The following is a 12,893-nucleotide window of genomic DNA, read 5'->3' as shown; positions in this document are numbered from 1 at the left end:
GGGCTGGGAGAGGAGCGCGGGAGGGTCCCACAGGCAGAGGTAACCCCGAGCTGGGTGGTTCTCCACGCTGTACCTGCGTAGGTGGAGCGTTCCCCTGGTGCCAGGGCGCTCCTCAGGGCTCACCAGGAGCTCCACACAGCCCCTGCGAGAGCTCCTGCTCCCCACGGCGTGGCTGGGGCTCAGCACCGGGACAGAGCCGTCTGCTTTACCCCAGCACACATTTGCATTCCACAGGTCTGGGGAACTGCGTGACCACCCAACGCTGGGCGTTTAAAACTGATCAGGCTGGCAGCACAGCACTCCGCATCCAGCAGCGCTGCACACACAAACTCCCCAGCCTGTGCTGGAAAGTGAGCTGCAAAGGATTTTTTTAGGAATTGCTTTTGGAGCAGGTACATCCCTGCACAGGCAGGATGTCCAAACCCTCTCGCTTGGCTCGACCTGTGTCGGCTAACACAGCTCCTAAATCGCCTTTGTCTAGGAAAGAAGATTTTAACAGCCGGTCACGAAAAATTAGGCTAGGGGAAAAGATTTTGAGAGCTGGCAGCGAAGGAAACCTGGTTAAACAGCATCAGCAGGAGCAGGTGGAAATCACAGAAAGGCTTGTGCCACGGAGGGCTCCTTTCCTGAAAGGTAACTGGTAATTTCATGCTGCAAAAAAATAAGCAAATGTATTTGCAATCACTGTGCTTTTAATAAACCCCAAGCATCAGTTATTGCATAATATGGGGTATATGTGTGTGTGTATGTGTGTGTGTGTTGTTTCTAAACAACAGATTCTTGTACATAAAGCATTTGTTTTGGAAATAAAAGGGCTCAAAACATTTTTGTTGTTCAGTTTTGGCTGGGTGCTGTGTACAAGCTAAAAATGTTGAGCTGTCAAAATGGTAAATCAAAATCTTTTACAGTCTAAATGTGCTACTGTATTGTAAAGCTTTATTTGAAATATTGGTTTGAAGTGGAAGAAGTGTGAGAAAGATTAAATAGGGGAAAATAAAGAGAAAATAGACATCAGTGCAGGCACAGAATCTTTAAACCCTGCAAGTAAAACTCTTCTTTGTGGGTCCTAAAAAGGCAGCTGAAACTATTTCTTGTATAAAAACTAAACAGATCAAGTGTATTTGGAAAGGCTTAAATGCTTTCAGAATGCAAACAAATGTGGAGGATAATATAAGATTACAATCTACTTTCACTGAGCTGTTGAGCAATGGGCTGCAGGAGCCCTGCCTCTTTTTAACTGAGTTTTTGTAACAGTACTCCTTAGAACTGCATTTAAAAGTAGACATTTAATCTACATGGTGTAAAATGAGGTAAATTGCCATTCAATCAGGAAATAAAAGTAGTACTATTCTAATTGTACTCTTCATAGAGTTTATATTTAAATATGAACAAGAAGTAGAATCCCTTCAGTACAGAATAAAAATTGCTGTCCCTCCATCCCAAATCCATAGGAAAAAGAAGTGTAGATTATAGACCTTTGTAACTTGAAACTGTACTTTCATTTCACACACATGGCATCCAAGGTCACAGTTTTTATTCCCACCTGAATAAGGTTTAAAAGAATTTTTCTTTCCTGCAGTATGACTTTTATTGTTTCACAAAGAATGGAAAAGTGATGACACCTAGTCTTACTCAGGGAGACAGATGATATGTTTGTTTCTACAAAGGAAACTGTGTTTGAAGCACTTTATTAATGGCAGAAGAGAGCAAATAGAAAAGCTGGAGGTGGGAGGGCTTAAATTACTGATCTCACTCACAGAACCTCTTGATTATTTAGCACTGTGATGTGGAAACTCATTTCTGCATCTTTTGCAATGTATTGGCAAAAAGGAAAACCTTTATTCCAAATAACAATAGATGTACAATTCTTTATGCCTTGGTAACCAATGTTTATTGATTTTATAGTAAATTATGTTTCCCAGTCAAGTTTCCAAAATTTGAAAACTTTTGTAGAAAATCCTGTAACAGTATGTTTTTCACCAGGTTAAAGTTTTTTAAACAGCAGTTTATTCCCTTTGTATTTTCTCATTTATTTGGTGCATTGAGAAAAGGAAATCATGTGGGATTTACAGAACAAAAAGTGTATCCTTTTAATGGGATGTGATTTTTATGGCAATCGCTGTTACTTTATCACTTTACTCACTTTATCACCTCACTTTATCAAAATGTTGTTGGGCTATGCTTTACAACTTCAAGCAAGGGTTTCAATCACTGCTTAGAATTTTAGGTGAAATTTCTGTAAAGGGAAATTTAGTGTATATCAGTAGTGCTACAGCATGGCATGTGCTTTTAGTATTTATAGCTTACAGTTACTGTCTTCTTGAGCATGAATTAAACCCTTTTAAGTACTGGCTTTCTGCATTGGGATGGTTGTTTTAATTTAGGCAAGATGTTACTGTGAGTTGTTTTTGTAAGAGATGCTGAAGAACAAATATTGATACTTCTGAAGGGAGCATACTGTAAGGGAGATGGAAATGCACAGTGTAGGTTTTTTTCTCTGGAAATGGGACCATCTGGATGACTCCCAGTAAACTCCAAACACTGGCCAAAGTGATTTGAAAGGTGTTTTGTGAGAAGCAGGGACAGACCTGGGTGGTGGAGGGACAGTAGATGTGGCAGAAGCCAAAAAAACATAGAAGCCACAAGGCAGGGCTCTGGGGCAAGGCTGAGTAACACAAGTGAGCATTAACAGCAGCCAAGGGTGTTTATGTGGTCTTGAAGTGGTAAAGAGGAAAAGTGCAAGAGGTGGCAGAGGGCAGGTATAGGCTGAATGAGATGGCTAAAGTAGGAAATGGCTTTTAGGTGGATCAAAGGGGCTGGCATGGAGAAATGGGAGCAGGAGGCTCTGTTATGTGGGGAGTGGGGTCCTAAACAACCTGACATGGAAGAGGAGTTTGACCAAATCTCATTCCTTCTTGTGTCATGTCAGTGAAACCCCATGGTTGTGTGTATGTGCACACAGGAGATCAAGCTGGCTTGTCTGGATTTGTTTCTACTGTGGAATTTTACATGGGCAACACAACACTGTTTCTGGTTTCCTTTATAGTTTTCAATTAATACCAAAGAGATAACACAAATGAGTGGTGCTAACAGCAATCCAGCCAAGTTCAGTGCATAACAGATAGGAAATACAAAATTGTGGCTATAATTTCAAGGACTGTAAAGCATGATGACTCATTTTAATTACATTATATGTTGGGAGGGGTTTCTACAGAATTCTTGCCCTGCATGGTGCAAGAGGAGTTGTACCTGAGAGGTTGGGTTCTATTGGCAGGGGGGCAGCTTGAGGCAGAGACAAAAGTAATCCTTGTAGGTGAAGCCATGAAAGGTCAGAGTGGATCTCTCTGCCACTGAGGGCTGTGTGGCAGACACAGACATGCTGCTTCAACTTTCACAAGGGAAGGCTGGCTGTATGGATTTGTGGTTTGGTTTAGTTGCTGGATGTGCAAATCTGAGACCATGGGTTCTGATTTGCAGAGCTGAAACCACATAACAGTAACTGAAGTCAGTGTCAGCTGCAGTTTTATTGTGTGAAATACTGTCTAATGCAAAGGACTCAAGAAGGTCGTTTTGTACTTACCTGTTACTCTTCATATGAATTTAATGGACAACTTGGACCATAATTTCTCTGGGTGCCAGGTTCATCTTGCTAAAAGAGAAAGGAAGTATTATTTTATAATGAGGAATACTTTGACCCAGGCTACAAAATTTGTTGCTTAGTCTTCAGACCAAGAGTGGGAAACAGGGTTGCAGAGACAGTCTGAGTCTGGCATTTCCCACCTGGTGCGGGACTTTGTTTGCAGACTGAACATCATTTAAGGATCTGCTGGTTTAAATAAAAGTGGAGATAGGAAAACCTTTCTCTTTTAATTTTCACTTTCATGACTGAATCAATTAAAATAGGATTTCTTCACCTCTGGGATGTGTTACTGATTGGAGAACTTTATGAATTTCTGTTACCCATACTTTCCTCCAAGAAAAGCAGAGAATATACTAATGTTTGTCTTTTCAATTTCCTTCCTCTGTGCCCTTTTATTGAGTTTTGATATTTGCCTTATTACTTGGCTTCACATTGCTTCACTTTGCTTTATTTTTCACTCTCTTTTTCTCCATTGCAGTTTCCTCCCTGGTTTTTCCTCTGCCCTTTACTTTGCAGTTCATGGTGATTGGAATGCAAGGCCAATACTTTTAGACTAAACTTTTGGTTATCTCATATTCAGCTGGATACAAAACTAGACAAAACCTGTTTGTTCCATCCCTAGTTATTAGAAGGGGGCTAAAGGACTTTGGGGATATAGTGGGATTCATAACTATGGTCTCTTCATGTGAAGCAAGTAATAATAGCACCATAGAAAGTGGAATTAATTACATTTTCCCTATTTTGTTTTTATGAAAAACTCCAGTGACCATATAACCCATATGTGTATTACTAATTATCTCCAAGAACATTATGGTTTTTAAATAGATACAGAATAATGGCCAAAGTTTAGGAAATATTCTGTCTGACATTTGAGTAATATCTATGGAATGTTTAAGGCCAAGAACTTTATTTGTCAGGAACTTCTATTCCACAGCATTTCCTGACAGGGATGTACCTACAAACACAGAACACATGTAAGACTAGGGGTTGGCTATCCAAGGAGGTTCATTATTAAAAGAATAGCAAAGCAAAGAATGTTAGTATTTAGCCTACAGTATTTTTGTTTCCTCTGCAACTGTTTTAGATTCACAAGGGCAGAGAAGAAGGATCTTGTATATACAGTACTTGTGTAATCAAATGTTCATTATCTCACAAAATTAATGCTAGATTTCTTCTTTACTACCAATACTTTTTGTTTTTCAAATTGAAATGCAGGTTTTTTACTGCAATCTAAAAAAGAAAAATCAGAAATCTTACTGTCTTTTAGAGTAGTCTGAAAAACTGTAGGGAAACTAGGGTTGGTATCGGATATGCAACATAATACGGTTAATGGTTCAAAATTTTGAGCTTGAGTTGTAGCTTCAGATAATGTATAGGGACTATATATTATTTCATTTTAGTATATTAGTATTAGAAATAGAGAAATAACATGGGCCATTAGATTACATAATAAATCTAGATTAAAAAAATAAAGCTGGAAAAGAGCATTATTAAGATAACTCCTGGAATTTATAGTTGCAATGTAGAAACAGAGGCCAGGCATGAAACAGTAGACATTCTTTCAATTGCGTATATGAACATTTATTTCTATATCTGCTGAAGGATGACTTCACCTGGAGGATGAATAGGGCAGCTGAACATGCCTCCTTCCAGCTAAGATTATGCAGTATATAAAGTGGAGTTATGGTTATTGAAAACTGAATGTCTGGACATTTGTTTAGGTAAAGAATAATTGGCCTACCTCTGTTCTTATTTGCTGTGAGATCATGACTCAGACCCAAGCATAAAGTATACTTGAGCTATTTTTTTAAGCACGATTTCCTCCAAAAATTGGTCATGTCAAAAATACCTGGCAGGCTTTCTTTCATTGGTAACCTTTTTACCCATTATCTGAATTTGTGCAATTATGATGGAGAGGTAAGGGTCTCCAAAAAACTGCATTTCTGTGATAAACTGTATACACTGAGCTGTGAGGGATATGCTGTTCTCTACCTGTCAAATAGTACATGTCTATATTTTTCTATAATGCTGTGGAAAATTGCTGGCTGGGTGGAGAGGGAAGACCTGATTGATATTGTGTTCAGGGAAGAGCTGCAGTGTGTGCTCAGCTCTCCCTGCAGATCAGAGAGTTCACGTGTGGGTGACACCTCACGAGAGCCATACCCAAGGGACAAGCTTGGGTTGGAGCTCACAGCTCCCATAACTCATTAGAAGAGAAAATTCAGATTATGGATGAGACTGCATGAATTCTGATGGTAACGTTTTGAAATAGAAGGTATACTGCAGCCTAAGGATAATTCAGTTTACCAAGTCAGTAGTCAATCCCAAATAAAAAATAATAAAAGAAAAAGCTGCTTTGGAAACCAAGTTAGAGTAGTTGCCTTGCTTAGAGAACTGTTTTTCAATTGCAGAAAGTATATCCACTTTAAAAGTTCTGCCTCTGGGACCTGGCAGGAAAAGGAGGAGAGCTCTATGCATCCCCTTGGGAAGCTCAAGATATTCTGATTATTTTGCTGTAAGGGCATGAGGGATGAGCAAAAACTTCACCAATTTTTTCCACAACTCTTAGAAAGTTTAAACCATATAGATGAGGGAATTTTGGAGAGGTTACAGTTTTGGGAAAAACGAAGTAATAGTTTTAATAATTTTTGAACATTCATTTTTCCTCAAATTATGTCTTTCTGAAATCTGTCAGAGGTTTTCAAGTTTAGATCAAATTAAGGAAATTAATGGATGGCACAGACTGTAGGTATTCAAATGTTCCTTACTGGATTCCTGATCTGTAAAGCAACATATCAATATCACTTTCACATCTTTAGGCTGTAGGTATATATTTTATACAGAGTGTATAATTTTTCATGTATATACAAAATCTGTAACAGTCGAAGAATGTCACCTAAGTGACATGACTTAATTGGAACCATAGTATTTCAGTATTATAGATTTCAGTGGGTGTCAGTCAAACAGTACCATGCAAATCTGAACTAATTTAGCAAACTTTGAATGAGAAGGCTCAGAAATATTAGTCCTACTGTCAAAATCCCCTCAAGCCTGACTGTTTCTGTGAAACAGGTTTTTTCTATCCAGAGTTGACCCTATTAATAGAGGACGTATCATTTTTGAGTGTACCCTTTTATCAAAACAAGAGCTAGTATTTTGAATCGAAAGCATAACTTTCAGACTTATTCATTTATTTAATGTTGTGGATATTCTAGTAGGTTAAAAAGTTACTTGTGAGTCCTGAGTTAGTTTATTTGTGTGATGTCAAGACAAGAGTTTTTCTACAGTTGAGAGGGTTTTGACTGAAAATGGAAAGAACATCACTGAAATACAGTGAAAAGAAATAGCAATGCTCATTTATTTAACATGTACTAGATAAGCTATGTTTTCTTTTGGTGGATGGACTGAAGTGTCCTTCTAGGCTGAAATTCAGCTCCCATCTCTATCTGTTGTTATTCTTGTCTGCTAATTAAGTGATGAATCAAACTTCCTTTAATTGTCAGGTTAGCTCACATCGTCCTCTGAAATGGGATTTTCAAAGCTGGACATGGCGCTCCATCACTGAGTGCAGTGGAAGGATTATGTTACAACTATTGTGGATAGATGTTTATAAATCCTAGTGCAAGTAGAGTTTTTTTGCACAATGGCATTGTAATGTTTTAAGCTTCTGATTAACTCCTAAATCTATTTTTGCTGTTGATCATCTTTCAACTTTAGGCATTGAGGGTTTCCCCCTGACCCAGAAACACAATCATTCCAGCTGATCTTAATTCCTGAATCCTTTCTAGTATTATAAGTGAAGACACAACATCAGCTCTTTTCAAATCTTCTGGTATTTCATCCATCCTGAGTGAATTCAGGTAAATATTAAGAACGCAGAAATATTCATCTGTTAGTTCTTTTAGTGCCCTAGGATGAGATCTGTAAGATCCCAGCACACTGTCTGGTTTCATTCCTTTCCTTTTTAGATTTTCTTGCTGGTATTAATTATGGAAGACACATGGTCACAGCTGACCCTCTTCTTGAAGTCTGATATAAGAAAGGCATTCAAAATTCTGCTTTCCCCACACCATTTGTTAAAAACTGTCTTTTCCCATTGAATAATGGATCCATCTTTTCTTTGCCCTTCCTCTGGCAATAAGTAGTCACCCAGGCCTGCTGTTCATTTTAAGGAGAGGAAAAACATTCAGGGCCCAGTCATGAACCAGTTAAAAAAAAAAAAAGCAAAGCTGCAGACACATGAAAAATCAAAACATCTGGAATGCACAGCTAGCTGGCTGAACACATCCAGGGTATTAGGATCCAGACATTTAAGAGCAGGCAAAGCTGTACTATTACTGGGAAATAAGTTTTATGATGGCCATCTCTTGCTGACATAGGTTGGGGTTGTGTCCTGCCCTAGATAAAATTTATCTTGAGCCTCATACTTTGAGTTTGTGAACATGCTAAGGCCCTTGCTGCAGCTTCAGCATATGAGTAACTTCCCTTGCAGTGAAAACTTTGGAGACCTCTCCTCAGCCTTATGTCTTCCAAGACACAGATTCATCTGCAGCATCTAGGTGTGGCATAGACAGACTTCATTAATTGTTTGAAATTCAACTCTCTAAGCACCTCTTGTTAGAGAACATGGGAAATGAGGTTTAGGCACAGAAGGTGTAATGCAGCCCTGCTGTGTGAGGTGCAGGCACCGCCTGGCTAATGTGCAAGCTTCACAGACAGCTGTGCTGCCTGGCTGCATCTTGGCTATCACCTGGAAGGTGCATCATCTCCTTTTGAGGCTGCAGATGTACCTTTTGCCAGTGATGTTCTGCCTGTCTGGAGATGGTTCCTCTCTCCCCATACCTGTATGGCTGCCAGAGCCAGGAGATTACAACCCCTTTCTCTCTCATGTACCAATTTCATTAGGGCAGAGGATAAATACTAAGCATATCACTAATGAGGGTGATCAAATAGCACCTGGAAGCATTAAAATTAATCAAGCAGTTTGAGACCAACATCTAGCTTCCCTTAAACACATTTTATGCTGACCTGTAAGTTATTATTTTGTGGCAGAGATTTCTCAATAAAGCCTTGAGTACATGATAAATGACCAAATTCACATGCTGGACATTCCAGGCAATGTTAAAATCATGCACTCGGTTCATGCACTAGCCATGCAAACTCACATGTTACACTTGGCTGTTTTCCAGCCTGCACATCTCACTGTGCAGTTTGCTTTTCCTACTGATCCTGTACCCTTTGTCATTATCTGAGGCTCACCCACTGCCTTTCTGTGATTCCTATTGTTATACAGTGTATGCACTTACAGGTTTCAGTTTATCTTTGTGCTGAATTACCTCTCATATTACCATAAGGGAAGTATCACTTCCCAAGAATGCTGTCTTGATGTCTTGGAACTAACTGAGGTCTTCCTTTGCAGGGCTCTGTAGCTCACAGCCCTGTGTTCTGCAATGGTTTGCATGCTCCATGGCTGGGCAAGAGCCTTGGTGTGGGGCAAAGCTGCAGCTTTTAGGCAAATCAGACTACTAACATGGAAAGCTGTCTCTACACAACCTCAGAAATCCTTCCAGATCAAGCAAACAGTTAAAATTGTTCTGCCTTTAATGATGGTTTAAATAGGTTCTGGCACCAGAGCACCCTTTGGAATGTTTGTGCCCATGCACATGGATACCTCTACACGAGTCCTCTGCCTTTGGTTGGGCTTTGTTTTTAATAACATCAAATTGATGTGCATCACTGCATATAAAGTAAATCGAGGAGCAAACAATACTTGTTCCAAGTAATCTAATTCTGCAGTTTTAAAGGAGTTAAGAGGCTGATCAACCATACAGTATTTCTCCATGAAAGATACTTTTGTTCAGATGCCACTATGTCCTAATATTAAAATAAAAGCATAGTAAAGAGGAGCTTAACTTATGTCATATTTTGTTTGTTTTTCACATTCTTACAAACTAGTCTTTGCTGGAAAGTTATGATGGAGTTGTGGAGACTCATTGTAAGTAACCCACTGCAGTGCTTGTCTTCACAACTGCTGAAATTAAGGAATGGTGATCCACAGCATCAGGGCAGCTGCTGCTTGTTAGCTGGGTCGTTTGGAGCAGACAAAACAATTCCTTCCTGCTTGACTGGAGAGTTATTTTAATGGAGTGTAAATTAAAGATTTCAGTGGTGTTCCTAGTTGCATGAAATCCCCTTGGGTGCCTTGCTGACATGACCTCTTCTAACATTAATGCTGATTTTGTTGCTTATCTGGGGGTGTTCGGAGTTGCTGCCTCATCCTGGATGCCATGGAGCTACTCCCTGAAATCATCTAGGAGCTTCATTTAGCAATAGCCTCCTGTTTCAAGGACTGAATACCAGTGGCAATAGCCTTGATCTCTCCTTTTACTCGTGTGCTAAATCTAAACTATGCATCCAGAGATAAAAATGGTGGCCTGTAGTCATCTTCTGTATTTAGTAATTCCTGTTCAGCCTTGAATGAAAACTGTAATTTTTCAAGTCAAAAATGGACTGCCTTTTAATTTCTTTTTTAGTCAGCTAATCACTGAAAATTCAGAAAATCATATTTTGTCAAAAGAAGGAAATTTCCACCAGTGCAAAGCCAAAAGCTTTAGGAGAAAAATGTGTGATGCTCCAGGCTGCTTCCCTAGTGCATGGTAAAGAACATTGCTGCATGGTAGAGAACATTGCTCCATCACAGCTGACCCCTAAAGATACACAGATGTGAACGACAGTACCAGTTTAATAATGATTTCTGTATTTTCCTCTCAATAGTAACACAGGAGTAAAATTTTTTTTTACAAGTTACAGCTAAAAGCACTGATTTTTCTTTAGTCTCTGCTCTGTCCATAAACACAGGCCTTATTCCAGATGAGATGATAGAGATTTTTCCAAGCCCTCTGTGAAAATATTGGTAGAAAATAGCAGGTGCAGCCTTAATTTTCACTCTTCATCACAGCATGTTTAAGCTCACAGTCCTAACACCCAACACAGTTGGTTTTTATCTTGCTCAAAAAGTTCTGTAATGCTTATCAGTACATTGACATTCCTGACAGCTGGAGCTCTTCTGTGCTGCTCAATTGCATGCAACAGCTCATATCTTTATATCCCATAGAACATATATCTATTTATTTCATATAATAATTCTGATAAAATGTCATCTCTCAAGCAGAAGTGTTGTCATGTTACATGTTGGGAAGCCAAATCCAATAGTTACTGACCATTTTAAAATGATGCTGATAGGATGTGTGGCTGATGAGCCCAGGCTCTCAGGAGTTTGTCAGACACTGTTCTGGAGAGATATGAGAGGAAGTTTACCCAAGTGTCCTTATCTCTCCAGGAGGCACATTGTATTCTGTAGCAGTAAGGAAATGCAGCCAGCTGATGGTACTAGATATTCTTGCATCATTGAAAAAGCTAACACGTGAGATGAAAATCCCGTAGATTGTGACAGAACTATTTCTAAAGAGAGTTTCTTAACCTTCTAAAAAGATTGTAAGCAAATTTGTTTATTATTTTCATCCGTAAGTTTGCTTAGAGGACATTAAGAGCAGGTACAGGTCCACTTACAGTTTGAATCCTTTTCTATGCATATGTTTGCTGTAGCTGCCATGAAGATGTGATGAAGTGGCCGCTGCCTGACCTGTGGGCAATGTCAGTAGGGAATTGCAATCTGCTCATTGCCAGGACTGAGCATCCCTGATGAGAAGATTTGCTTAAAAAAATACGTGTTTTGGTCAGTGGAATTACAGACACAGCCTGTGCCTATGGATGGAACAGCCAGGATTGCCTTACCTCAGCATGCCATGGGTGCCTTTTGGGGCAAGGGTTGCTTGGTGGATTAAAAGTGCTGTAAAAGAAGGGGATGAGGTGTGTGTTAGGAGCTTCTTTGGAAGCTGAATTCTCAACAAAATTGGTGGCAAAATCCGTGTTTTCTTTTCACCATGATGATACATGGTTGAAATACTTGAAGCCCTTGTAAAGGATTATGAATTTTTTAAATGAAAGGTGATATACATGCAGACAACATTACTGATATTTTCAAAGGAAAAACTGAATGAGCATCTGATAGCACTTGTGTTGAAGATGATAAAAATACTGTGTAAGATCTCTTTTAAATTACCACAAAATTACTTGTACAGAAATTGATATAAATACCTTTTTAGTCTTCAGTGATTTTCAAAAGAATACATTCAGTAACTTCAAAACAAGTTCCAAGTACTTCAGCTTTAATTTTGTGATTAGATGTTTCCAAGGATTGAAAGAAGTACATGTGAGCTGTGAGCTTTTCTGTTTTATTTTCTTAGTTCACTGAAACAGAACTTATATAGACTAGAGGTAAAGAAAGCAAGCACCCTTACTACTTATTATGTTTTGTCATCTTTGCACAGACAAGCCTTGTAAAATCAGCAGCATTTTTAAGACCCTTGATAGCTATACAAGATATTTATACACTTTTTCAGAAGGGAAGTGCTGTGAAACTGTCAGAAACTGAATTTCCAACAGAGAAAAAAACCCCAAAGAACTAAAGAAAATAGTAGGTTTGGATGATGCAATCAGTATGAAATGCACCCTATCTGCATTGGTACTAAACATTGTCATAAATATTTTTAATTATCACATGATTTTGCTAAACCAAAGTGATGTGTATTCAGCAGTTCTATTGAGTAGCCATAGTCCATATTCATAGATATGTGGATTTCAGTTTTTTGATATGTCTTGATATGTGAAACAGCCAGCTGTAAGGAGGGGAAGAAGAGTGACTTTCACTAGTAGATTTAACTGGTCACTCATCTATTCACTCAGTGTACAGGCTACAGAGTGCTTAGGCTTTGTTTGATAGCAAACAAGATTTATGGTTTCTCCTAGCCTTAAGAAAATTCTTGCACAGTAGGAGTAATGCAATTCCTTATTTATCTGTCTGGTTTTGCTCTCACCTTCATCTGTCTGTAGGAGCTGGGGAGCCCTTCATCTGTCAGCAGCAGGCAGCCTGAGCGCTCTGTTGCTGTGTGTAATCAGCCCTGCTGCAGCCCTCTGGACAGGTTGGGAGCTGGAGAGCACATTTCCTCAGCCAGGTACCCTCTGGGGGCTGCACACTCCCGTTTCACCAGCCAAGGGGTGCCAGGATGTGTCTCTGTCTGTGTCCCCTGGGCAGCAGGGAGGGAGCTCTGTCTGCAGCCTGTCCAAATTGCCACTGTCCCCCGAGCACCTGATGAGCTGCAAGGCTGAGCTGTGGGGAGGGCACTGATGCTGT

General features: G+C 39.5%; 1 protein-coding gene across 6 annotated transcripts in view; it reads left to right on the top strand.

The window, feature by feature from the left end:
- The window catches only part of KIAA1217 (KIAA1217 ortholog), a 351,094-nt gene that overhangs the window by 121,933 nt on the left and 216,268 nt on the right, over window positions 1–12,893 (top strand). For 5 of the 6 annotated variants that reach the window (XM_054273555.1, XM_054273556.1, XM_054273554.1 and 2 more), the window contains exon 1: window positions 269–633. The exons of the other annotated variant lie outside the window; for it this stretch is intronic. In XM_054273555.1, coding sequence (XP_054129530.1) covers window positions 414–633 — 220 coding nt within the window. In that variant the 5' untranslated portion in view covers window positions 269–413. Of the gene's footprint in view, window positions 1–268; window positions 634–12,893 lie in introns of those variants that run through there. 6 annotated transcript variants of the gene reach the window in all.

This window comes from Melozone crissalis, unplaced genomic scaffold, assembly GCF_028551555.1.
Source record: "Melozone crissalis strain CALT ecotype California unplaced genomic scaffold, PUWL_Pcris_2 ptg000016l_1, whole genome shotgun sequence".
Classification (NCBI taxonomy): domain Eukaryota; kingdom Metazoa; phylum Chordata; class Aves; order Passeriformes; family Passerellidae; genus Melozone; species Melozone crissalis.
This window is presented reverse-complemented; position numbering and strand designations above follow the sequence as displayed.